We start from the raw sequence: 23,366 nt of genomic DNA on the forward strand, positions 1-23,366 counted from the left end.
CCTAGACTTAGCACAGTACCTGGCACAAGTTAGCACGAAATGGTTCTGACTAGGTGACTGAGGGAAGAAGGAGAAAATGGAGGAGAAGGAGGAAGAAGAAAAGGAGGAGAAGAAAGAGGAGGAGGAAAAGAGGAAGAAAAGGAGGAGGAAGAAGAAGAAGAAAAGGAGGAGGAGAAGAAAGAGGAGGAAGAGAAGATGGGAAAAGAGAACAAATTGGGAAGATTAAAAAGGGAATGTGGGATGGTGAGAGAACAGGAGAAAGACTCTGGGAGGTAAGGGAGGGGGAGAAAATCAAGGAGAGGAAGGGAAGAATTCCAGGACGGGTGGGAAGGGGAGGGAAGAAGAGAGCAAGGGGAGGAGCCTGACTAAGAGGTCCAGCTCTCCTGTCTATCTGGCCCTGGCTCCTTGTTCCTCTATAAAAACCCCAGGACAGAAACATGACTGCAGGACAGACCCTGGCTCATTCTTGGCCTGACACGTGGCCAAGTGGACAGACCAAGCAGACAGACAGCTGGATAGCAGAGGATGAGCTTGTTCCTAAAGCTGCTGGCCCTCACATTGGCCCAATCAGTGGCCTCAGAAGGTACAGGTAATTTACCTCCCCTTTCCCCTGTCCTCAACCCAATTCTCCATCTGAGATGAACTTTGGGGACAGAAAACCCTGACCTGTCAGCTGGGTGGGTGAGTAAGGGGAATCCACCAGCCTGGGAGCACAGGAGAGAGATGGGAGCAAGGGAAGACATGTGTGTGAATTAGTGTGTTTATTCACACATATATAATATATATATAAAATATATAAAATATGTGTGAATATAACATGTACACACATATTTATACAGAGACAGTAAACAAAGAGACAGAGATCAAGAGAAATAGAGAGTCAGATATAAGAAAGAGAAAACATATAGAATGGAGATATATTCAAAAAGAAAGGGAGAGAAACTCAAGACAGAGATAGACATAGGCAGAAAAAAATTGAGTAATAAAACAACATATTGATGGGGACAAAGACAAGAAATATTCCACAGAGACAATACAGGAGAAGACACATACTATTGAGTGAGAGAGAGAAAATGGACAGAGGTAAACGGAGATAAAAGGATGAAGTCAGACAAAGACAGTGGGACAGATAAAGAGAAATAGACTGAGTAAGAAAAATGAGACAAAAAGAAGTAACAGAGGAAAAAACAGAGTGAAAAACAAAAACAAAGCTTCACACAGAGAGAAAAAACATACACAGAGATATGAAAACAGCAACAACAAAAAAGATGTAGACCAAAACAAAGTTAGAAGTAGAGAAAAGACAGAGAAATGTAAACAGAGGGAAGCAAAGAGAAAAGAGGGAACATCAGGCAGAAACTCAGACAGAGACTTACTGAGACAAAGACAGAGATAGAGAAAACAGTGAAACAGACAGGCAACAAGAGAGGACTGAGCAAAAGGAGACAGAAAGTCCTTTGGGTTCCAGGCAGACAGCTACTCTGCCTTTGCAGCTCTCCCTGTCCATGTTTGTTACCACTAAACCCCTGCCTCTCCCCGGGTCTACTGATGTGGGCTGAGTTCCAGGTCGGTCTCAATGTCACTACTCCCCTGGGTGCCTCAGGGTCTCTAGGACACAAGGTTGGTCTGTGATCAGGTGAGAGATGAGTTGTGTGGACAGAGAGGCTGGACACTCTGTGCTTGGGTTCTGGGTCCCCAGGCAACGTGTAGCTCCCAGTACTGGCCTGGGGCTCTCCTTCCCAGGGGAAAGGGTGTCTCCTGAAGGAGAACTGAGCTCTGCTCTCTGCTGTGCCAGCTTCTTCTCTGGAAGGTTGTTGGGGGGGAGGGTGGGGAGGGGGAGGTGCGGCCCCAGGAACTCAGAGGTCCTGGCTCAGCCGGTCTTTCCAGCCAAGGTGATTTTCGTTTAAAGATTAATAGTGAAGCAAGGCTCTTAATTATCAGGTCAAGGCGGAGGGTGTTAATATTTGATAAGAAGCCAGCATCCACACTGCTGGGGGGCCAGAAGGGCATTATCCTGGGCCCTGAGAGGTCCCTGACACTCCCCATCCCCTCCCACTCTTGGAGTTGTTTGGGGATGTTTCTCCTGGAGAGAAAACTTCAGGAAAACAGGTCTCCCTCCTTCCTTCACCTGCAGCCAGCCCTTGCCTTCTCCAATCCCCTCCTCAATAAAGGTTTTCAAAGGAGGTGGAGGTTCCCAGGCAGCACTATATTGTGGAAAGCACTAGAGACAGAAGAATTGAGGCTGCCACCTCTGACAATCACTAGCTCTGTGACCTTGGACAAGTTACTTAATCTCACTGAACCCCAGTTGCTTCATTTGGAAAAACAGAATCATACTTCTGGTACTTTTTACCTCACAGGAGCTGTCTCCCTAAGCCTGGTTTGGGGCTCTGTTACTGGGGATTCTAGCCAAGGTTTTTCTTCAAACCTTTCAAAAGGGATGCCACTGGGGCAGCTCAGTGGCATAGTGGAAGAGCACTAGGCTTGGAGCTGGGAGGATTGGATTCAAATCTGGCCTCAGACACTTCCTAACTGTGTGACCTGGGAAAGTTACTAACCCCAAATGCCTAGTCCTTTCTGCTCTTCTGCCTTGGAATACTTAGTATAAATTAGTAGAGACAGAGAGTGAGGGTAGAAGGGGGAAAAAAGAAAGAATACCACTCTTATAGTTCTTCATCTTTCCCTTCTGGGAGATGGAAGAGGGATTGGGAGTGGGGATCATTCTCTGGTTTGGAAGTGCTTGGATGCCAGCAACATCACCAAACTAGCAACTCCTCTCTCTTCCCAACTTTTCCTGTCTGTCAGTGTCAGGAGAAGGGGCAGGGGAGGTCTGGGCCAAGGGAGACCTGTATGGGTAGAAGGGGTAAGGAAAGGCTGGAGAGAGAATTAAGGCTGAGAGAAACAGGATTCCTGTGCCTGGGAGACAAGTCCCTATTGGGTAAGGCATCAGTCAGATAGCTTCTCTCTGCCCTCTCCTCTTTGTGGATTGGGGTAGTAGAAATGAAAATCTGTGGGGTAGACTGTCTATAGGATGCCTGTCCTCTTTCTCACTCCTTTTCTCATTTCCCCTATCCTTCTCCTCAACTCCACCATACACCAGAGATTCTCTCTCTCTCTCTCTCTCTTTCTCTCTCTCTCTCTCTCTCTCTCTCTCTCTCTCTCTCTCTCTCTCTCTCTCTCTCTCTCTCTCTCTCTCTCTCTCTCTCTCTCTCTCTCTCTCTCTTTCTCTCTCTCTCTTTCTCTCTCTCTCTCTTTCTCTCTTTCTCTCTCTCTCTCTCTCTTTCTCTCTTTCTCTCTCTCTCTCTCTCTCTCTTTCTCTCTCTCTCTTTCTCTCTCTCTCTCTCTCTTTCTCTCTCTCTCTCTCTCTCTCTCTCTCTCTCACGCACACACACAAGGTAGAGTTTTTGCTTCTATCTCAGAGACCCCTGGGTTAGACTCTTACAATCCAAAGCCTTCTCCCTCCTTTCCAGATAGCTAGTCTATTTCCTGTCTGCAGCTCACCACCAAAGCTACCACTTCCCACCACCTCCAGAGCTTCAGGGTTCAGGTTGGACATCTGCATGGGTGTTTTTGGTCTTACCTCCTTTTCCGACACTTTTCTCCATCAATATCTCAGGACTCTTTGCATAGGCAACCAGGGGCCTTCCTTCCACTAAACCCTCCATTTGGGGAGGGAAGAAGCTGGAGTCTGGACTGAGGCCAACTTGTTTCCCTCCCAATGTTGGTTTAGATGCAGAAACAGAAGAATGGAGCTGTATCATTCCCTATTCCATATGCAGTTCCCTCTGCAGGGGCTGAGCCTTTCAGTGCTCAGAAACATGGGATCTGCTGTTGGAGGAATGGTGGTAGGGAGGAGTTGATGGGCAAGGTCCACATGGGGCTCTTCTTCACTCTGTTCTCAATCAGCATGTGAGCTGAGTGGGACACAGAGCCTTGGTAGTAGGGATGCCATGAAGAGAGGGTGCAAACACCCCCATGATTCTGACCCCATTCCTTCTTGGGGCAGATGTAAAAGGACCTTGGGACAAGGAATAGAATGCTGCCAGCATATACTTGCTTTGAACATTTGTCATGGATTGAGGTGAGGAGAGGTTTTGGCAAGATTAGAGTAGTAAAAAAGCAAAATGGGTGAAACATTGAGCAGATGCCCACCTCAAAGTCCAGGACAATGTTGTCCTTCATCAGAGACTCGGATTTATTCCCTTTCACCAATCATTAGGACTTGTAACTGTTCCCTCTCACTCCACAGCCCCCAACAGGTTCTGGCCTCTTTCAGCTCTATTGTTTTCCTGGCTTACTTCCTTTTGAGATGAGTAGGTACAAGCATATGACACTACAAAAGTCAACATGATAAAGAACACAGCAGAGGTCATGGCCAGAGATCAGGAGAACATAGGGGAAACAAAATCCAAGTGAAGGCACTTCTCCCAGGGATGGGAGGGGATGTGTAGCTCCCAGCCCAACTCTACTTATGACTAGTCTGACTGCCTTAGAAGAGGAGAGCTGAGATCCCTCACCTTTTCCTATGTTCTTTTATTGGCTTTTTTTGTTCTTTTACTACAATCATTTCCCAATATGCCCCACCACCACCAAAACTACTGAATAGTCTCTTATAGTAAAGAGAAACAAAATGAGTGAAGGCTTTGGAGCTTGTGATCTTGGGTTAGAATATTGTCTCTGCCACTGAACTAACTACTAGTGTGACCTTGGGCCAGACATATTGCTCCTCCTGCCTTCAGTTTTCCTCACTTCTAAGAAGCCAGGCTGAACTAAATATCTTCTAAGATCCCTGCTGCTTCCTTTCTCAAAGAAGAACATTGGGATATGTGCTGAGGAATGGTGGGGGGTTGAGAGGGGGATAGAAAGGGGAAGTATGAGGAAAGAAGCTGCCATCTGGACATCTTTGGGTTCAAGATCCAGGTGTCAAAGCAGGGCAGAAAGGTCCCCAGGGCAGGAACAGAGCTAGAGCATCAGCAGTGTGTTGTATGTGTGTGGAGGAACCCCAAAAAGTCTCTAGGTCATAGCTCCCTACTAAAATGTACTAATCCCAAGAGCTAACAGGACACAAGAACAACCCCTGTACTTCTGCAGCTATGAGTAGAGGAAAGGATTCCAAAGATCTGAAACCCAAGACTCACTTTTCTGCTAAGAGGTTCATTCAGATCTGGGGAGGGCAACTCTCCTTAGCCTCACCTCTACAACCACCATGACCTGAATGAGACTGAGATTTCCTGCTGATACCACTGAGATAACCTTTCCTTTCCCTGACCTAGCCAGGAATCCTGGTGTCCAAATGGTCTGGTCCATCATCTGCCACCATCTACTAAAACTCTTCCTCTCTGGCACTCTCTCTGCTGCCTCAGAGGGATGCACTGCTCTTAGGGAGGCCAAATGACCTTCTCTGACCCATACATTCCCCATCCTCCATCTCTTCAGGTTGCCATAAGAATTGGTCCTCTTTGACTCTGACTAGGGCCCCAAGCCAGACTCACAGTCATGATATAAGACATCCTCCCAACTTCCCTTCCCAGCTGAGCATTTCACACCCTCTTGCAAGTCCTGAAGTGGAGAGACATGAACCTTGAAACAGGTCAGGCTGAGGCAGTGAGAAGAGAGGGAGAAGACAGTTTCTCATTAAAAGTTACCGCTATTTGGATGAGCTCCATTTTCTCCCCCATCCCAAAGGCTAAGAGGCACATAGATCTGCCAGGGAAGATGGACCACAGGAGCTTCGATCTTGAGCTGGCAAGGCTCAGGGAAGGAAGCAGTAGTCCTGAGGAGGGTCAGAGGTCAGAGTGGACCTTGGCACCATGCAGAGGAGAACTTGGCCAAGAATTGACTTGAATCACATGGTTGGGAGGGGAGGTGTGGGCAGCTCCAGGTACTTGGGTAAGCTTTCAGTCTTCTCAGATAAAGTCACTGAGCTGATTGCTATGGAAAGGGGGTGGCCCCTGCAAAGTTAATCCTCACAGGCTAGGAGGAAGCCTAATGGCAAAAAGAAAGGCAGATTTCAATGTCATTGTTGGGGACCCATCTGGAGGAGGGGGGTGGTATGGGGTGCCTTTAATGTGAAGGCCTTTATTATTCGATAACTATAGATGTGTGTGCAAATACACATGCCTCTGTACATGTGTGTTTGTGTGTGTAGATCTGTGTGGGTGTTTATATGCATATGTGCATGTATATGTGTGTGTTAACTATATGTACCCATGTGTGTTACATGTGTGTGCGTGCGTGGATACCGTGTGCGGTGGGGGGTGTCTAGACATGTCTGTGCATGTAGATATGGGTGTGTGTGTATTTGTGGGTGTCTGTTGGGGGTGGGAGAGGGATAGGGATGATAGGCTGTTAACCAGGATCTATTCTATTTCTCTTTCCTTCCTTGTCCTTGGGGCATTGAAGGGCAGCACCCCGGGGACTGCTCCTGAGCCCTTAGTCCACGTGTCTGCACGTATCCATCTGGGCACTGGATAGGAGAGTTCTCCGGGGCCTGGAAATGCCTCTTTCTACCCCCCACATATCTGAGCCAAACTGCGTGCTTCCCCAGGTGTCAGGCAATCCGACCTCAGCTCCTAGGGAAGGGCAGCCCTTTCCCTTATTCATCACTCCCACTTCATCCCAGACAGAGTAAGCAATCAGCATTCCTGTCTCTACAAGGAGAACTGAGGGTGCTGAGCCTGCTTTCAAGGGGGTTTCCACCCAGGGGGAGCAGGAGGGGGTCCAGAAAGGCACTCCGGAGGAGGAGGTGCTCCCTGAGGTCTCCCAGGAGACAGAGAAGTTTCCATTGGTGGGGACATTTCAGGAATAGGAGACAGAGAGGTGATGTGAGGAGCAAAAGGCACAGAACCTGGAGAAGGCAGGAATGGCACTGGGGTGGTGGATGGGCCACTTTCTCCAAACGTAGAGTATATGTGAAGAGCACAAGATGAGAATGGAAGGGGGCTTGGAGGGACTAAAAGTATATGTTTTCATATGCAGCTGAGAAGAGGGAGCCACGGAAAGTATTGAGGAGAGAACTTTTGTGATCAGGACGGTGGACAGAGAAGATGGCTCAGGTAGCAGGACAAAGAGTGAATTAGAGAGCAGGGAGACTAGAGGCAAAACAAACAAACAAACAAAACCAACAAGAGTCTGAAAAAGAAGTTGAGGTGCGGATCGTGGTTATTGGACTGGGAATTGGAGGACAGAGACATTATATGGGGGAGATTGACAGGTGAGTGGAGGTAAGAGAGGCAGGTCTGTGAGGGAGGAAGAAGGGGGAGAGATCCTCTGAGGTTGCCAGCCTGAGCAGCTAAGAAGATGGTGATACCATCACCAGGGGGGGAAAAGGGAAGTCCAGAGTAAGGGGAAGTTTGGGGGAGAAGGTGATATGTTTAGTGCTGGATATAGTTTGAGATTTCAGTAGGAATCTAGTTGGGAAAGCCCAGCAGGCAACTGGAGCTGTGGAAATGGAGTCCCAGGGAGACACAAAGTGGGGCTTCACTTGCATAGTGGTTATATAGATAGCTGAAGTTCTGAGGATGATTGAGATCACAAAAGAAAACAGTACCATGAGGGAAGAGGAAGGTCCAGGAGAGAACCTTGTGGACATTCACACTTCAGAGATGAGAAGGAGATGAGGAGCCAGCAAAGGATTCAGAGGAGCAGCAGTTAGAGATGTAGGAGAGCTGTGAGTTTGTAGTATCATAGAAGACTTTCCATTCTCCCCACATCCATTCCACCCTACATGCATTCACTTCCTCCCTTAACTAACACTGTCTTCTCCTTGTCTTTCCTAGATGACTGGTGCTATTCATCACAAGCAAAGGTTTTAAATTGTTCAGGTGAGTTGAAGACTAGAAAATCCATTCCCCCTTCCCAAATCAGGCAGATCATCCATCCTTCAGTAATGATGTGTGGCTAGCCAGGCTCAGAGCAAATGAGCAAGTTATTTCAACTCTAATGACCTCAGTTTCTTCATCTGCAAAATGGGAGTAATAATACTAGCATCTACCCCCCCCCCAGAGTTGTTATATGTATGAAATCAGATAATAATACTGAAGTAGTTTGAAAATCTTTTTTTTTTCCTGACTTGCAAACACTTTTGCAAGTGTTATTATAAATGCTTGTGACCATATTTTGGAGAGGGTCACTTCTTGAATATTTAGATGAATGATCCCCTTAGTGGGTCATCTCTGATCAATGTTTAATTCTTGGTTCATTTTCCTCATTCCTCTCACCATACTCTTAGTTCCATTCCTCCTCCAACACTCATGGGGTTGGGGGATTCTCAGAGAATGGACACTTTTCCGAATCAGTCAAATAATGTCTGGCCTTTATCTCTCCTAAGAAATAAAGCTCATAAAATAAAAACAAACCAAACACAAGATAGCAAAAATACCCAGTAACAATTTATAATAACAAAGCAGAAATGGTTTGGAGATTCTCCACTATTTCTAACAGAGAGCTGAAAATTGACTACATTCCACTGAGGACTTCCCTTCCCTTCCCCTTCCCCTGCTCTGGTTATGAGTGTCAGGAACACAGGTCAGAGCAGACCCAGGGAGAGGGTGGGGGGTGGAGGTGAGGAGTCAGCAGAAGGACAGATTCACAGAATGTCAATCAGGTAAAGACTTCAGGGATCTTCTAGTGTCATTCCAACTTTTTGAAAAAATAAAATGAATTGGCATCTCGTTATTAAATCCCTTTCATTTCTGAATCTATCAGCACCTACTCACTGAAACATCCTTCTCCCCAAAAGAAAGAAAACATTTAGTAAAGCCAAAACATATGAGTGAAGTCTGACCATGTAGCCTTTATTCTACACTTGTAGTTCAACCTTCTCCCACCATGTGAGCAGAGGGAGATGAATTTTCTCAATTCTTTTCCATGGCTAAGCCTCTTGATCACATAATTGCACAAATGCCCTATCTGACAGAACACCCCACATAGCCTACATCATCGGTCCTCAGTCCCAAACCACAGGCCACTCAAATTCCTCAGAGTCCCTGTTCTAAAACCTGAGGAGGGTTAAGATGTTGGTACAGAAGATAATTCATACTGTCAGATGTTGAAGGTACATTTGGTAACAAAGTCCTCTTCTCAAAGTACGCAGCCACCACCCAGTGTAGTTCAGAATCCTAGTGGTGGAATCAGGAGCCCCAAGTCCTCATCCCAATTTGGTTAACCTCTAGCTGTGTGGAGAGACCAGTAACTTCCCCTCTTGGGACCTACTTTGCCTCTTCTGCAAAATGAGGAATTTAGACTAGATGATCTCCAAGGCATCTTCTCACTATGGTAACCTGTGTTGCTTTAGTCTCATTCTTTTGTCTGACTCAGAAGCCCAGCAGATTTAGATTCAACCAACTCTATTTTATAAAAGGGGGAGGTAGGAGTTATGGGGGACTAACCCAAGAGGAAAATGATATTCATTCAAGTATATATGTAGCCTCTATTATTTACTCAGCTCCACATGAATCAATGATTCAATCCATAAATGTATATCAGTTATGTGTCGGGAACTCTGCTTCATGCTGAAGAGACATAGAAAAATAACAAACTGTTCTCTACCCTTAAGGAGCTTACATTATAGTCAGGAGGCAATAAGTATGTCAACAAATGTTCCAAAAGTCTATGTGTAGGATTAAGCTTCTAGCTTAAAGATTCATTAAGACTTCTGAGACATTTGGCCTCAGACACTTCCCAGCTGTGTGACCCTGGGCAAGTCACTTAACCCCCATGGTCTAACCCTTACCACTCTTCTGCCTTGGAACTAATACATAGCATTGACTCTAAGATGGAAAGTAAGGGTTTTTATTAAAACAAAAAACAAACCAAAAATACTTCTGAAACATCCCATATAAGGAAATGCAAAATAATCCAAGGTAGCTCAGAGAGGGTGGGTGTGAGGAACTGGGGGATCTGGAAAGACTTGTATAGAGAACAATACTTAAACTTCATCTTGAAGGAAGCATGGAATTCTATGAGAGAAGCATGAGAAGGAAGCACATTTGAGGCACAAGGGGGTGAGCCAGTGAAAAGCCCCAATGCTGGCCCCCATAAGTATGACACAGAATCACACAAGATACACCCCTGGATCTGAAATCTTCACACACACACACACACACACACACACACACACACACACACACACACACACACAAAGCCCCTTGTTATAGATGAGATCTGATTTCGGTGTCTACTTCTCCACTTCTCTTCTGTTTTCTAATCCTCCAGGTCCAGAGGCATGGCCTGGGTACTGCCAAACTGGGGAACAATCCCCAATTAACATTATAACCAAGCAAATCAAGTTAAATTACTCCCTGGTGGATTTCAAGTTCAGTGGCTACGACCTCAAGCAGGAGACGTTTATTAAAAACAATGGATACACCAGTGAGTCATTTCTCGTGCTTTGGGAAGGGCTAAAGGGAGAGTCTGGGATAAGAAGTAGAGTATGAGTGACCAGAGAACCACATGGCCTCTCACCTTCTTCATTCCTCTTCTTTTGTCCCACCAAGTAAAAATGCCTCTTCCGGACTCAGCAAAGATCTCTGGAGGTGGCCTGTCAGGTACTTACAAGGGAGTTGAATCCCATCTTCACTGGTCGGACTCTGTGGACAAGGGCTCTGAACACACCATCGATGGGAAGGCCTTTGCTATGGAGGTGAGAGTTCATCTCTCCCAATTTTGTAGAGCCTCAATCCCATTCCCTTGTTTGTTCTCCACCCAACAGGTATAGGGACTGAGGTCTCTGGGATTTGGTTTAAATCTTGGAATGATAAAACATGAAATAGATGGAAGTGATCTTAGAGGCATATATATATATATATATATATGTACAAACTGAGACCCAGAAAGAGGAAATTATTTGCCCAGGGTCACTTGGTTAATTAGTAGCAAATCAAGGATTAAATTTCAGATATCAGAAACATCCCCTCTGTTCCCACTTCCTTTCCAGTCTCCCCTTTGGGGCCATAACAAAAATCTTCTCACTCTATTCCATACACTGTGGACCTCCTCAGCTCCCTGCCTTTCTCTTCCTACCCATCCTTACTGATTGAACAATGGAAAAACAATGGATTTGGAATCAAAAGATCTGGGTTCAAATCCTACTTGTCACTTACTACCAATGTGACCTTCAACAAGTAACTCCATCTTTCTTGGCTTCCTTAGTTTCTTCATTTGTAGAAAAAAGAGAGAGAGAGAGAGAGAGTTGAACTAGATGGCCTCTAATATCCCTTCTAGCTTTAGACCTATGATCTTTTATTTCATAATTCACTTCATCTTTTAGGGCCTTCATTTCCTCACCAGTTTTTTTTTTCTAAATCTATGGTCCTGTTCTCCTCAGTCCAGAACTCAGAGACCTCCAGGGCCCAAGGAAGCATAGCTAAAATGGAAATGCCCATCTTAATCCCTTTCTCTCCTGCTCTTTCAACCAGATGCACGTTATCCATATGAAGGAGAAATTTGCTAACTTATCAATGGCACTTGCCTCGTCGGACAGAGATGCATTTGCTGTGCTGGGATTCTTAATAGAGGTTAGGACCTCCTCCCCATTCCTCTGTCCTCTTCGCATTCTTACCCACCTGTCAGTCTTCCTTTCCCCTTTTTACATGCCCCCCCACACACACACACACACTCCTACCAGCAGAGGACCAAGAAATGGAACAAGGGAGAAAGAAGAGAAGGATTATAGCTTTCTGTCTTTCTCTCCCTCAGACTCTCTCCCTCAAACCCCCTCTAGGTATGGTTGTCTGTTTCTCCTCTCCACAACCTATAGACATTGTGGGAAGAAGAATCAAGACCAGGGCAGAGGATAGGGAGACCTTCCTCTTGCTAATAAATCAGAACACCATGCAGCATCTCACTCACTCATCCAGAAAAGAAGGGGTACCCCGAGAATTAGCCTGGGAACTAAACACAAAGATTCCTCCCATCCTTCCCCCTAACATCACCCTGCCTCTTATCCAAGGGTCACTTCCTAGCCTGTCTGAACAAGATGGTTCTCTTTCCAGGCTTCAAACCAAAAGCATGAAGGCTTCCAGATTATCTTGGATGCCCTGGATAAAGTCTCATATAAGAGTGAGTCATAACAAGCATCTACTATGCCCTACCTAGGGACCTGGGTAGAAAATGGATGAAAAGATAGAGGTGAAAGAACTGCAGTGGGGGAAGCTGAGTTTGAGCCACCCTGTCCCCATCCAGGTTGCCCCAAAAATAGTTGGTCAAGGGAACTTTGGGGAGGGATGATTTTAATAATCCATGGTTATAGTAAACAGTTTGGTGCCACCAGGCATCAGAGGCTGGGAGATGGGGGAACAGGGTTCCTTTATTTATAGTCGTCATGAGCAGGATTGTAGCAGGGGAAAATTTGCACTTAGCAAAAATGTTATGGGCAAGTCCTGGGATTGGAGGAGAAAGGTCGAAGGGGAATGTGTACTGTAATGTATGTATTCTGAAGGAAGCAGAGATTCTTTCCACTAATCTCAAGCTAACAGGTCATCTGGGGTCTTTTATCTCCTTCAGATGGGAATACCTCCACAAAACCATTGAGTCTCGAAGAACTCCTCCCAGATGTTAAGAATAGGAAAAAGTATTTCCGATACATGGGCTCCCTTACTACTCCTGATTGTGATGTAAAGGTCATCTGGACTGTGTTTAAGACTACTATAGGCCTTCACAAAGATCAGGTAACCATTTGGGGATCTTCAATCTTATACCAGGTCCCCAGGGGGGTTGTGGGGCTAAATGAGAGGCTCAGGGCTGGGTAGAATGCAATCAATTTGCTGGTGAATTGATCAATTGTGATTGTATGCCTACCAGCTTCATGCTATGTGCTAGAGGGAGACACAGAAACATGGCATAGTCCCTGCCTACAAAAAACTTGTAATCTACTTATGAAAACCAAACTGTAACATATAGAAGTCAAAGAACACTACGAAGAGTGCACAGGATGATGGGATTTAGAGCTAGGAGGATTCTTAGCAAGGAGTGAGCTCCTGATTTTATGACTTGGCTTCTGCTACATTTAGACTGTCATCTGAGGGCTAATCTTGTTCGGAAGGGCTCAGTATGTCAGACTAGTCACCAAACCAGCCATTTGGTGGACTCTCTAGTCAGTCTAACAGTCTAGAAACTGAGGCTGGCTCACAATAAGAAAAGCAATGGCATGGAACAGCTAGATGGCTCAGTTAAAGAGAGAGAGCCAGGAGGCTGGAGATCAGAGTTCAAATCCTGCCAGAGAAACTTTCTAGCTAGGTTACCCTAGGCAAATCACTTCATCCCAATTGCTTAATCCTTACTTTTCTTCTGCCTTGAAATGTATATCTAGTATCAATTCTAAGACAAAAGATAAGAGTTTAAAAAGAAAAGAAAAGAAATGACAAGACCCCTCACCTTGACTCTTCCCCCATACCTCCCCTCTTCCAAGCATCCTCAAAAGCTGAGTTACAGCCACAGTCTCGATTAAGTCATTTCTGGGATCTTTTAGAGTCTCTATCATCTATAAAGACGATGGAAATTATTCACATAACACTTGGAAATGGAGAGTCTTGGAGTAGAGAGGGTTAAATTCAATCTTGAGTGAGGCAAGTTGAAGGAACAAAAAGGTAAAAATTCACCCCAGGTGGATCATCCCTTTTACTTTTATCTCTCCCACCCATGAGAAGTAGGAAAGGGTCAGGGCTCAAAGATAAATAAATGGATACAAAGACCTCAGCCAAAAAGACTAGGGCTCTTTATTTTGAAGAGGAATAAGTCAACAAGCATTTTCTGAGCACCAACTCTGAGCAAGGCCCCTCTGCTGGGCAGTGGACATACAAAGACAAAAAAAAAATAGTCCCTTCCCTCAAGGACTTTGTATTGCACTGGATGAAAGAGAAAATACATATGTAGGAAGTTTTATATACAGATATATGCAAAGCCATTAAATAAATACAAGATCATCTGGACCAGGCACTAGAAGTTGAGGGATTGTCATGAGGAAAGGCATTTCATAGAAGGTAATGCTTGAGCTGAAGCAAGCTAGGGAATCTAAGTGAATATTAGAATAATAGTGTGCTAAAATAAACCCAAGAACTACCTGAACATAATTATAAAAGTCTTTCTACACAAATAAAGTAAGATTTAAATAATGGAGAAATAATCATTGTTTATGATTGGGCAGAACCAAAATAATTAAAATTATAAACTAATCTATTTATCCAATGCCATCACAATTCATTTATCAAAAAATTATTTTATTGAGCCATAAAAATAATGCTAAAATGCATTTCAAAGAACAAAATCAGAGGAAACAATAGGAAAAAATGTAAAGGAAGGAGATCTAGCAGTGCCAGATTTTTAACTGTATTATAAAACAATACTTATCAGAACTATCTGGTATTGGCTAAGAAATCAAAAGGTAGATCAGTGGAACAGAACAGACATACAACAAAGAGGAATTAAATATTATAATAACTGTGTATTTGACAAGAGTATAGATCCAGGTTTGGGGGATAAGAACTCACTATTTGGAAAAATTGCTAGGATAATTGGAAAGCATTTTGAAAGAAAGTAGATATGGACCAATATCTTACACCATTCACTAAGGTTAAATCAAAATGGATACATGACATAAAAGGAGATATCATAAGCAAATTAGAATAGAGAACATTACCTATCAGATTTATGGATAGGAGAGAAATGTATGAATGAACAAGAGATCAAAGCAGTATAAGATGTAAAACAGATAATTTTGAGTTCATTAAATCAAAAGGGGTTTGTATAAATAAAACCAGTATAGCCAAGATTAGAAGGAAAACAGAAAGTTAGAGGAAGAAATGTTATAGAATAAGCAGTTTGAAGAATAACTTGTGAATCTCTACTTATAGAGAAAGAATTGAAAAAGAGAAACACGAAAGACATAATTTATATGTACATATCTTTTTGTTAGATTATTCCTTCTCTGGTGTGGGGAAGAGAGGGAGGAGGTGAGATAACTGGGTATAAACCAATAAAAATGTAATTTAAAAAATAGAAAGCTATCACCAGTCACCAGAATCCTTGGTCCTTTATAGATCTTGCAATTCTCCAAGAAGCTGTTCTATAATGAGAAGATTCAGAGCACTCCATCTCCGTCGAGCAGTCCCATCAAAGACTTCCCCATAATAGACAACTTTCGGCCAGTACAGGAGCTTAAGAACCGAATAGTCTATCACAATGGGGTGGAAGGACTACTGCCCCATACCTGGCCCAAGTTTCTGGCCCCTCTGCTGACCTACCTCCTGGCCATTCTCCTCTACTGAAAGGTCCTGGACTTTCGACTTCTGGAGCCTGGACATTTGACCTTCTGGCTTCTGAGTTTTCACAGATATACTGTATAACTGTATATATATAAATTTTAGATAAACTTTTCCTCAGCACCTCACTGCTGCCCTTGACTGCCACTATTCTCTGTTATAAGCATGACTTATCTTGACATGTCTTATCTTCCTTACACTCCTTATTGCCCAATTCAAACCTGCCCTGGGGCTCCTGCCTTGTTTGAGTGGATAAATATCACCTGCAGTTTCCTGCACCCCAGGTTTTGGTGCTGGCTCCATTTCCCCATCCCCCCACCCCTATAGTTTCTTTTTTGATGGCCTTCCTCCTACCTGCCAGCCTGCCCCATTCTCAGCTGGGTGACAATTAATCTGACTGAAGTGTTGGCTGGTAACCATCTAGAATATCCCTTGCCAGGGTTGTCTCCATTTTATCAAAGTCTTTGTGACAGCAGAAAGAGCATCATGACCTAAGGATTCACAGACAAAATGAAAAGATTTCACTCTCAAGAGACTTTCCATGGGGGGCAGCTGGGTGTCTCAGTGGATTGAGAGTCAGGCCCAGAGACGGAAAGTCCTGGGTTCAAATTTGGCCTCAAACACTTCCTAGCTGTGTGACCCTGGGCAAGTCACTTAACCCCCATTGCCCAGCTCTTACCACTCTTCTGCCTTGGAACCAATACATAGTATTGATTCCAAGATGGGAGGTAAGAGTTAAGAGAGAGAGAGAGAGAGAGACAGAGAGAGAGAGACAGACAGAGACACAGAGAGAGAGAGAGAGAGAGACAGAGAGAGAGAGACAGAGAGAGAGAGAGAGAGAGAGAGAGAGAGAGAGAGAGAGAGAGAGAGAGAGAGAGAGAGACTTTCCATGACCTAACTCAATGAAACATCTAGCTAGTCAATTTCAGTCAATCAAAAAATGAGCCTTTCCTCAGTCTCTTAACTACCCAGTACCAGGCACTGTCCCAGGTGCTGGCTGTACAGAGATGAACTTGACTATGGGATAGATTGCTTATTCCAAATGCTGGGGATGTCTTGGAGACAATGCTGCACCCACAAGGGTGCCCCAACCCCTTCTGAGGACCTGGAATGTCAGGTTTGGAATGAACCTCAATCCAACCCTATCATTTTATAGGGGAGGAAATTGAACTCCACAGAAGAAAGGACTTAGCTAAGGTCACACAGATGGTTAGAGGTAAAGTCTGGATCACAACTCAGTTCTCCTGACTTCCAACAGCAGTGCAATTTTTTCCCCTCATACCATGCTGGGAGGAGAGGAGAGGGAAGAGGAGGAGGGGGCAAAGAGAGGGTAGGAACAATAGCTAACGCATGTTAACTAACAGCCATTTAAATTTTACAAAATGCCTCCTTTGAGAATCAGGACAAACCTGTAAGGTGGGTATCCTTATTGGCATCCTCATTTTCCAAATGAAGACATGGAGGCTTAGAGGTTGTGTGTAGTCCAGAGTTACTCAGTAAGTGTCTGAGGCTAACTTTGCAGGAAGACAGACCATCCTAATCCCAAATCCAGCATTCTAACTACTAAGCTTCCTCTCAAAAACATGGAGTTCTTCTGGATAATGGGGAACAGTCTCCAAAAAAGCCCCTGAAGAAGCATGTGAGTGAGCATTTTCCTCTTTCTCCAGAGCAGTTGTGTCTCTGTTCTTTCCTTCTACATCAGTGGGACTAAAGACCCAGGGGTAGAGGTGGGAGGCAAAGGATTGGCCCTGGCAGTGGACAGACATAGGATGTAAGTCAGCAGGCCAGAGAGACAGAGAAAGGAGAAGGGAAGGGAAGGGAAGGGAAGAAGAAGATGGAAAATAAAAGAGGCAGAACTGCCCTTCCCAAACTTGCCTGGATCTCCTCAGGCCACAGGTCCACCCTCCTCTCTTCAATTCTGCCCTTCCTGCTCCAGCTTTCTGGCCCCTTCTCTACCTGAGTCACCCCTAGAAGAGACCCTCAGAGAGCATGGGAAGGGGAGGGCTCTCCTTGGGAGCCAAGATCACAGGAGACCATCTGCTCTGGGCTTTCAAACAGCTTTGTGTGGGGAGCAAGAGAGGTGAGAGGTGAGGAGGGGGATGATCATACCACAGCTGAAATTCTTACTTCTGAGGACTTAAAGTTGAAGAAAGAACTTGGCCATGAGAAATGGGCCCTGGGTGAGAGGAACAGGCAGGACAGCACTGGAAGTATCAGGGCTGGAGACAGTCATTTAAGAAACAGTTGTAAGATCTGTGGACTTTTAGCCAAGAGAAGAGAAGAAATGGGAGAAGAGAGGGAAATGTGTCTTCAAATAGCTGAAGGGTTGTTTCAGGCACATGGAGGGAATTGATCTGTTTGATTCTAAAGGGCAATGGGGATGAGGTGAGGTTGGGGGAGATAAGGACAGGGAGCAAAATTTGATTTAACCTAAAGAGATTTCTAACAGTTCTTGTAACAATAACAGCAAGCATCTCTATATTATGTGCCAGGCACTGGGCTAAGCATCTTAAAATTATTGTCTCTTGATAACAAAGTAGATGCTATTATTGTCCCTGTTTTACGGGTGAGGAAACTCTGCCAAACAGGGTTTTAGTGACTTGCCCAGGGCCATACAACTAGTTAATACCTGAGGTAGAATTTTAATTGGAGTCTTTCTGACTCCAGGCCTGGCACTCTAAGGGCTTTGCAAGATTTTAATATATGGAGTCTGGGCTCCAATCCCTAGCCTCTCTTTTATTAGCTGTGTAATTTTTGGCAAGCTGCTTATTTAATAAGCATTTATTAATTTTACTGTGTGCCAGGCACTGTGCTAAGTGAGGGATAAACACAGCCCCTTCCTTCTAATGGGGCAGACAATGAGCAAACAACTATGTGCATAAAAGAAGTATACAGAGTAGATGGAAGTGAATCTCAGAGGGAAAGAACCTTTCTGCTACAGGCTCTTCAACTCTAAAATACGAGGGTTGAGTGAACTAGATGACCTCTAAGGCATAAATATATGGCTATAAACAACCTTTTTCTTTTCAAAAAAATTTATTTTTATTCTGAACATGATAAACACCAAATAAAACATGTTTCCTAGCTGTGTGACCCTGGACAAGTCACTTGTCCCCAATTGTCCAGCCCTTATCCCTCTTCTGCCTTGGAACCTATACCTAGTGTTAGTAAGACAGAAGGTAGGGGCTTATCAAAAAACATGCATTTATATATGTAGTACAGATTCAGAGAACTATATATGAAACAGTATATCTGTTTATATATATGTAGTATATATATAAAAACACATAAGCATATATCTTTATATATATATATGTAGTACAGAATCAAAGAACTATATATGAAACAGTAGATTCCATAAAACTGTTAAAAAAAAACCTCTGTAGGATCAACCTCTGTAGCTTTCACAGCTATCCTGTTTGTCTGGTTTCCCTTCTGGCTTTCCTTATGTCTTTTTCCCTGCATTTTTAAAAAATGTACTTAAGTGACCCTTTTTTCATTTGTTTTGCTTTGTCTTTTCTTTCCTTTTCTGTCTTTTCTCTTCTTTTTTGGCTACCCTATCCAACCTTCATCCCCACCCCACCTTCATGCCCTTTTCACTCTCACATAGGGGGAAAAAAACCCCAAAAAACAAACAAGTTTCCTGTCCAAAAGGTAATAAACTCTGAATCAATGGTTGCTTTGATGCAGATTAAATGATGACCTTTCTGGAGTGAGGAGAGGATTTCTGCCTTTGCAGGGAGCATACCAATTGTCAAGTATACTGTTTCAACATGAGTTAGTACAATCTATCAAACATTTGTGAGATCTGCAGGGTCATTTTTCCCCTTGAGATGCCTTACAGCAAAAAGAATTTGCTCTAGATGGTCTTTAGGGACCCCTTTCTCAGGCCTGGGGTCCATTTAGCCTTTCTCCAAGTACCTTGGTTTCTCTAGTTCAGCCACAGGGGAGCCCCAGCAAGAACTCAGAAGGAATAAATAGAATTTCCTTGCTGACCTTACCACCATCCCCACCTGGCGTGACTACCAATAAACAGCCATGGGAACAGCACTCCACCTCCACAACCCTTCTGCCCCCCTTTTTCTAATCACCACTGACCCCATGTCCTGAGCTCCCAGCAACAAGTCTGGTTTCCATAACAGCAGCAGTAGGGCTTGGGGGCTTAGACATTTTATTCCAGTTCTGCCTGGGGTTTTAGTTCTAGCTTGTGAGAAGTAGGAGAATGGTTATGGCCAGTGTAGGCTCTACCTGTGTGTGTTGGAGGCAGTGGTCACACCTAGACATCCTCAGGTCTGGGCTCTGGATCTTCTGCCTCTCTCTTTCCACTGGAATGTATTAGCTACAGGGCTGGATGTGGAGGTAGAGGACTTGGGCTCCAATGCTGCCCCTATTGCTGAGTACCTGTATGACTTTGGGCAAGTCACGGCCCCTCTGGGCTTCAGTTTCCTCCTCTATAAAATAAGGGGATTGGATGAGAAGACCACTAGGGTTTCTTCTAGTGATCCTTTAAATCTCTGAGTGTCTGATTTCAAAGCCACAAAGAGAGTGAACTCTCCTTTACCCTGGACACCCATCCCTACAGGCCTCCTTCAATAAAGCAATTCAGCAACTCAAGCAGCTCATAAATCTCTGGAAGGGGTATCCTTAGCACCCCTGACTTCAATATGAACTTAATTAAATAGTAGACACAAGTCCCAGGCAGAAGAAGAGATAAAGCTACCAGGACAGTACCTCTGGGACCAAATGGAACAAAACCAGCATTAGCTAAGGAATTTTTGCTCTTTCACTCTCCCAGCCATACCCAATCACCCTTCCCATCCCTAAAGGGTGACCCTCAAATAATAACTTGCAGAATCAGCTCTGGGTTTCCCATCACACCTCTGTTGGAGGTCGGGACAGTCCAGGGGCTAGAATGAGCATAGCTTGTCCAGTGACAGGGAACAAACGAGCTAGACTCTATTCTAGTGCACATGAGAAAATCAAGGAGGAAGGTGGGGGGTAAAGGGGAGAGGCATGTTGGGTCAGGAAAGCAGTAACTGGTGCCAGCTCATTCATTGACTCTCACCCAAGGTCATCAAGGGAGAGGCCAGGGAAGGGGAAAGGGGACACAAGTGTCCTGTCTCCCAGCCCAGGGCTTCCCAGGAGAGGTCTGGGATTGCTTCTTCTATTTCCAGTGGGGAATTCCAGCTGTCAGAACCAGGAGACAAGTATCTACCTTCAGGGGTTCTGGAATGACCACCCCAGCTGGTATGTGGAAAGTCTCTCAGAGGTTTATTCAGCCTTTTGCTCACCAGTTACCTCAGGCAAAAGGGAATCTTTTTCATTTTGTCAAATACTTTCTTCCCCATCAAAGATTATCACTGTACTTCGTTGTGAACTTCATTCCATTTGTTATTAATCACCATTATAATAATAACCCTTATATGTTTAAGTGCTATTAACTAAACTAAGTGCTATTAATAAACACCTCTTTCACAACAGCTTTGTAAAGTAGGTGCACCTGCATTTAAAAAAATACTTTAAATTTATTTTGTTAAATATTTCCTAATTCTGTGTAAAATTATTCTAACATTCATTTTTAATATTTGAGTTCCCAATTTTCCTTTTGTTATAGTTATATTCCCAACATATATGTAGCACCTCCATTTTATAGAGGAAGAAACAAGGCTGAGAGAGATAAAGTGACTTGCCCGTGGATAAACTAATCAGGTTTTGCCTGAGGCAAGACCGACTCCAAATTAATATTCTATTATCTACTATACTTTCTCAGGAGTCTTGTCTGTATTTCACGGTATGTACTCTTCCCCTCCTGACCCAAACTCATCTCTCTGCAATTACACAAAATTCAGATCCAGAAACTCACAGGAGCCATTGCAACCCAGAGTGGGGGTCCGTGTGTTCATTTTCATTCTTGGGGTGACTCTTACAAGCTCTCGTTTTGGCCCTGAGGGAATGAGTACAGAGGAATTTTATGTGTGTAACTGGACTTTCAACCCGACCTGGTACATTTTGCCATGCAGCTCTGAGGGAGATTAGACTCTGAGACAGCTGAATTCAAGGTGACTAGAGGGATCTGAGTAAGAGGGCAGAGCTGGTTTCAGAAGTGTTTCCAGAATTCAGAAGAAACAAATGGAACAATTTTGGAAGCTGCAGATGTGAGGAGGAGATTGTTCCTTAACATGTCCCTGATTTCTAACTTGTGTCCCTAGATCCTTCAGGAAATTTCCCCTTCAGTGGATCAGAGACTTTTTCTAGGTGTGAGTTCACATGTTTCACTCTCAGCCCTAGCACCCATTCACTCTTTTTGTCTTCTGGTATCCCTTCTGACAATTTGCATAACATCTCTGATTTCTGTTTGCTGTTTGCTTAGATGAATGGCTTTGCTTCTTATTTTCTATTTAGTATAACCAGTGTCTGAAGGGACCAAGCCAGAGTATACAAGTATAAAAGCTTGGGGCTACCCCTCACTCTAAGGGTCACTGGTTTTTATTCTAAACAAGATTCATACTTCTAGACCAGCAATATTTAGAGGAGAGGGCAGATAGATGAATTCTTATCTAATACCCCTCTTAGACATAGTCAAAAGGGAAAGGGAAGGAGCTCAAGAAATCAGCCATGGCCATCCCTGTCCCAGGCTTTTCTCAAGGGAGAAATCTTTAGTTACTCTTGCAGAAAAGAAATCTCTCCATCCTGAGCCACATTTAGTCAACCCTATCTCTGTGTGTTTGATGTGTGTGTGTGTGTGTGTGTGTGTGTGTGTGTGTGTGTGTGTGTGGACACATCTACCATGGGGACCCAAGAAATAGAAGGCATAAAACCTCTAGTAATGTAGAACAAGTTCCCTGTGAGTCATTTGCTCTTGGATAGCTCTTGGACAACTCTAATTGATGGAAAGTGCTTGTTCCTTCCTTCCTTCCTTCCTTCCTTCCTTCCTTCCTTCCTTCCTTCCTTCCTTCCTTCCTTCCTTCCTTCCTTCCTTCCTTCCTTCCTTCCTTCCTTCCTTCCTTCCTTCCTTCCTTCCTTTCCTTTCCTTTCCTTTCCTTTCCTTTCCTTTCTTTCTGCCTTCCTTCCTTCCTTCCTTCCTTCCTTCCTTCCTTCCTTCCTTCCTTCCTTTCTTTCTTTCTTTCTTTCTTTCTTTCTTTCTTTCTTTCTTTCTTTCTTTCTTTCTTTCTTTCTTTCTTTCTTTCTTTCTTTCTTTCTTTCTTTCTTTCTTTCTTTCTTTCTTTCTTTCTTTCTTTCTTTCTTTCTTTCCTTCCTTCCTTTCTTCCTCCCTTCCTTCCTTCCTTCCTTCCTTCCTTCCTTCCTTCCTTCCTTCCTTCCTTTCTTTTTTTTTCTTTCTTTCTTTCTTTCTTTCTTTCTTTCTTTCTTTCTTTCTTTCTTTCTTTCTTTCTTTCTTTCTTTCTTTCTTTCTTTCTTTCTTTCTTTCTTCTTTCTTTCCTTCTTCCTTTCCTTCTTCCTTCTTTCCTTCTTCCTTCCTTCCTTCCTTTTCTTCCTTCATTCTTCCTTCTTCTTTCCTTCTTCCTTCCTCCTTCCTCCTTCCTCCTTCCTCCCTCCCTTCCTTCCTTCCTTCCTTCCTTCCTTCCTTCCTTCCTTCCTTCCTTCCTTCTTCCTTCCTTTCCTTTCCTTTCCTTTCCTTTCCTTTCTTCCTTCCTTCCTTCCTTCCTTCCTTCCTTCCTTCCTTCCTTCCTTCCTTCCTTCCTTCCTTCCTTCCTTCCTTCCTTCCTTCCTTTCCTTTCTTTCTTTCTTTCTTTCTTTCTTTCTTTCTTTCTTTCTTTCTTTCTTTCTTTCTTTCTTTCTCTTTCTTTCTTTCTTTCTTTCTTTCTTTCTTTCTTTCTTTCTTTCTTTCTTTCTTTCTTTCTTTCTTTCTTTCCTTCTTCCTTCCTTCCTTCCTTCCTTCCTTCCTTCCTTTCTTTCTTTCTTTCTTTCTTTTCTTTCTTTCTTTCTTTCTTTCTTTCTTTCTTTCTTTCTTTCTTTCTTTCTTTCTTTCTTTCTTTCTTTCTTTCTTTCTTTCTTTCTTTCTTTCTTTCTTTCTTTCTTTCTTTCCTAAAAGCAAACTGCTCATCATTTCTTATAGCACAATAATATACCACAACTTGTTTAGCCATTCCC

General features: G+C 43.8%; 1 protein-coding gene across 2 annotated transcripts; it reads left to right on the forward strand.

Moving 5' to 3' along the window:
* The first annotated feature begins 412 nt into the window (after nucleotides 1-412).
* CA4 (carbonic anhydrase 4) lies at nucleotides 413-15,385 on the forward strand. Of its 2 annotated transcripts, none has more exons than XM_056816470.1 (8): nucleotides 413-583; nucleotides 7,779-7,823; nucleotides 10,216-10,371; nucleotides 10,497-10,642; nucleotides 11,418-11,516; nucleotides 11,994-12,060; nucleotides 12,505-12,668; nucleotides 15,036-15,385. In XM_056816470.1, exons 1-8 carry the CDS (start codon nucleotides 526-528, stop codon nucleotides 15,261-15,263), a joined length of 963 nt encoding a protein of 320 aa, XP_056672448.1. In that variant the 5' UTR covers nucleotides 413-525; the 3' UTR covers nucleotides 15,264-15,385. The 2 variants fall into 2 exon arrangements, with proteins under 2 accessions (XP_056672448.1, XP_056672447.1); XM_056816469.1 differs by having other exon boundaries at nucleotides 421-589.
* The last annotated feature ends 7,981 nt before the right edge of the window (nucleotides 15,386-23,366 follow it).

Source organism: Monodelphis domestica, chromosome 2 (genome assembly GCF_027887165.1).
Source record: "Monodelphis domestica isolate mMonDom1 chromosome 2, mMonDom1.pri, whole genome shotgun sequence".
NCBI lineage: Eukaryota > Metazoa > Chordata > Mammalia > Didelphimorphia > Didelphidae > Monodelphis > Monodelphis domestica.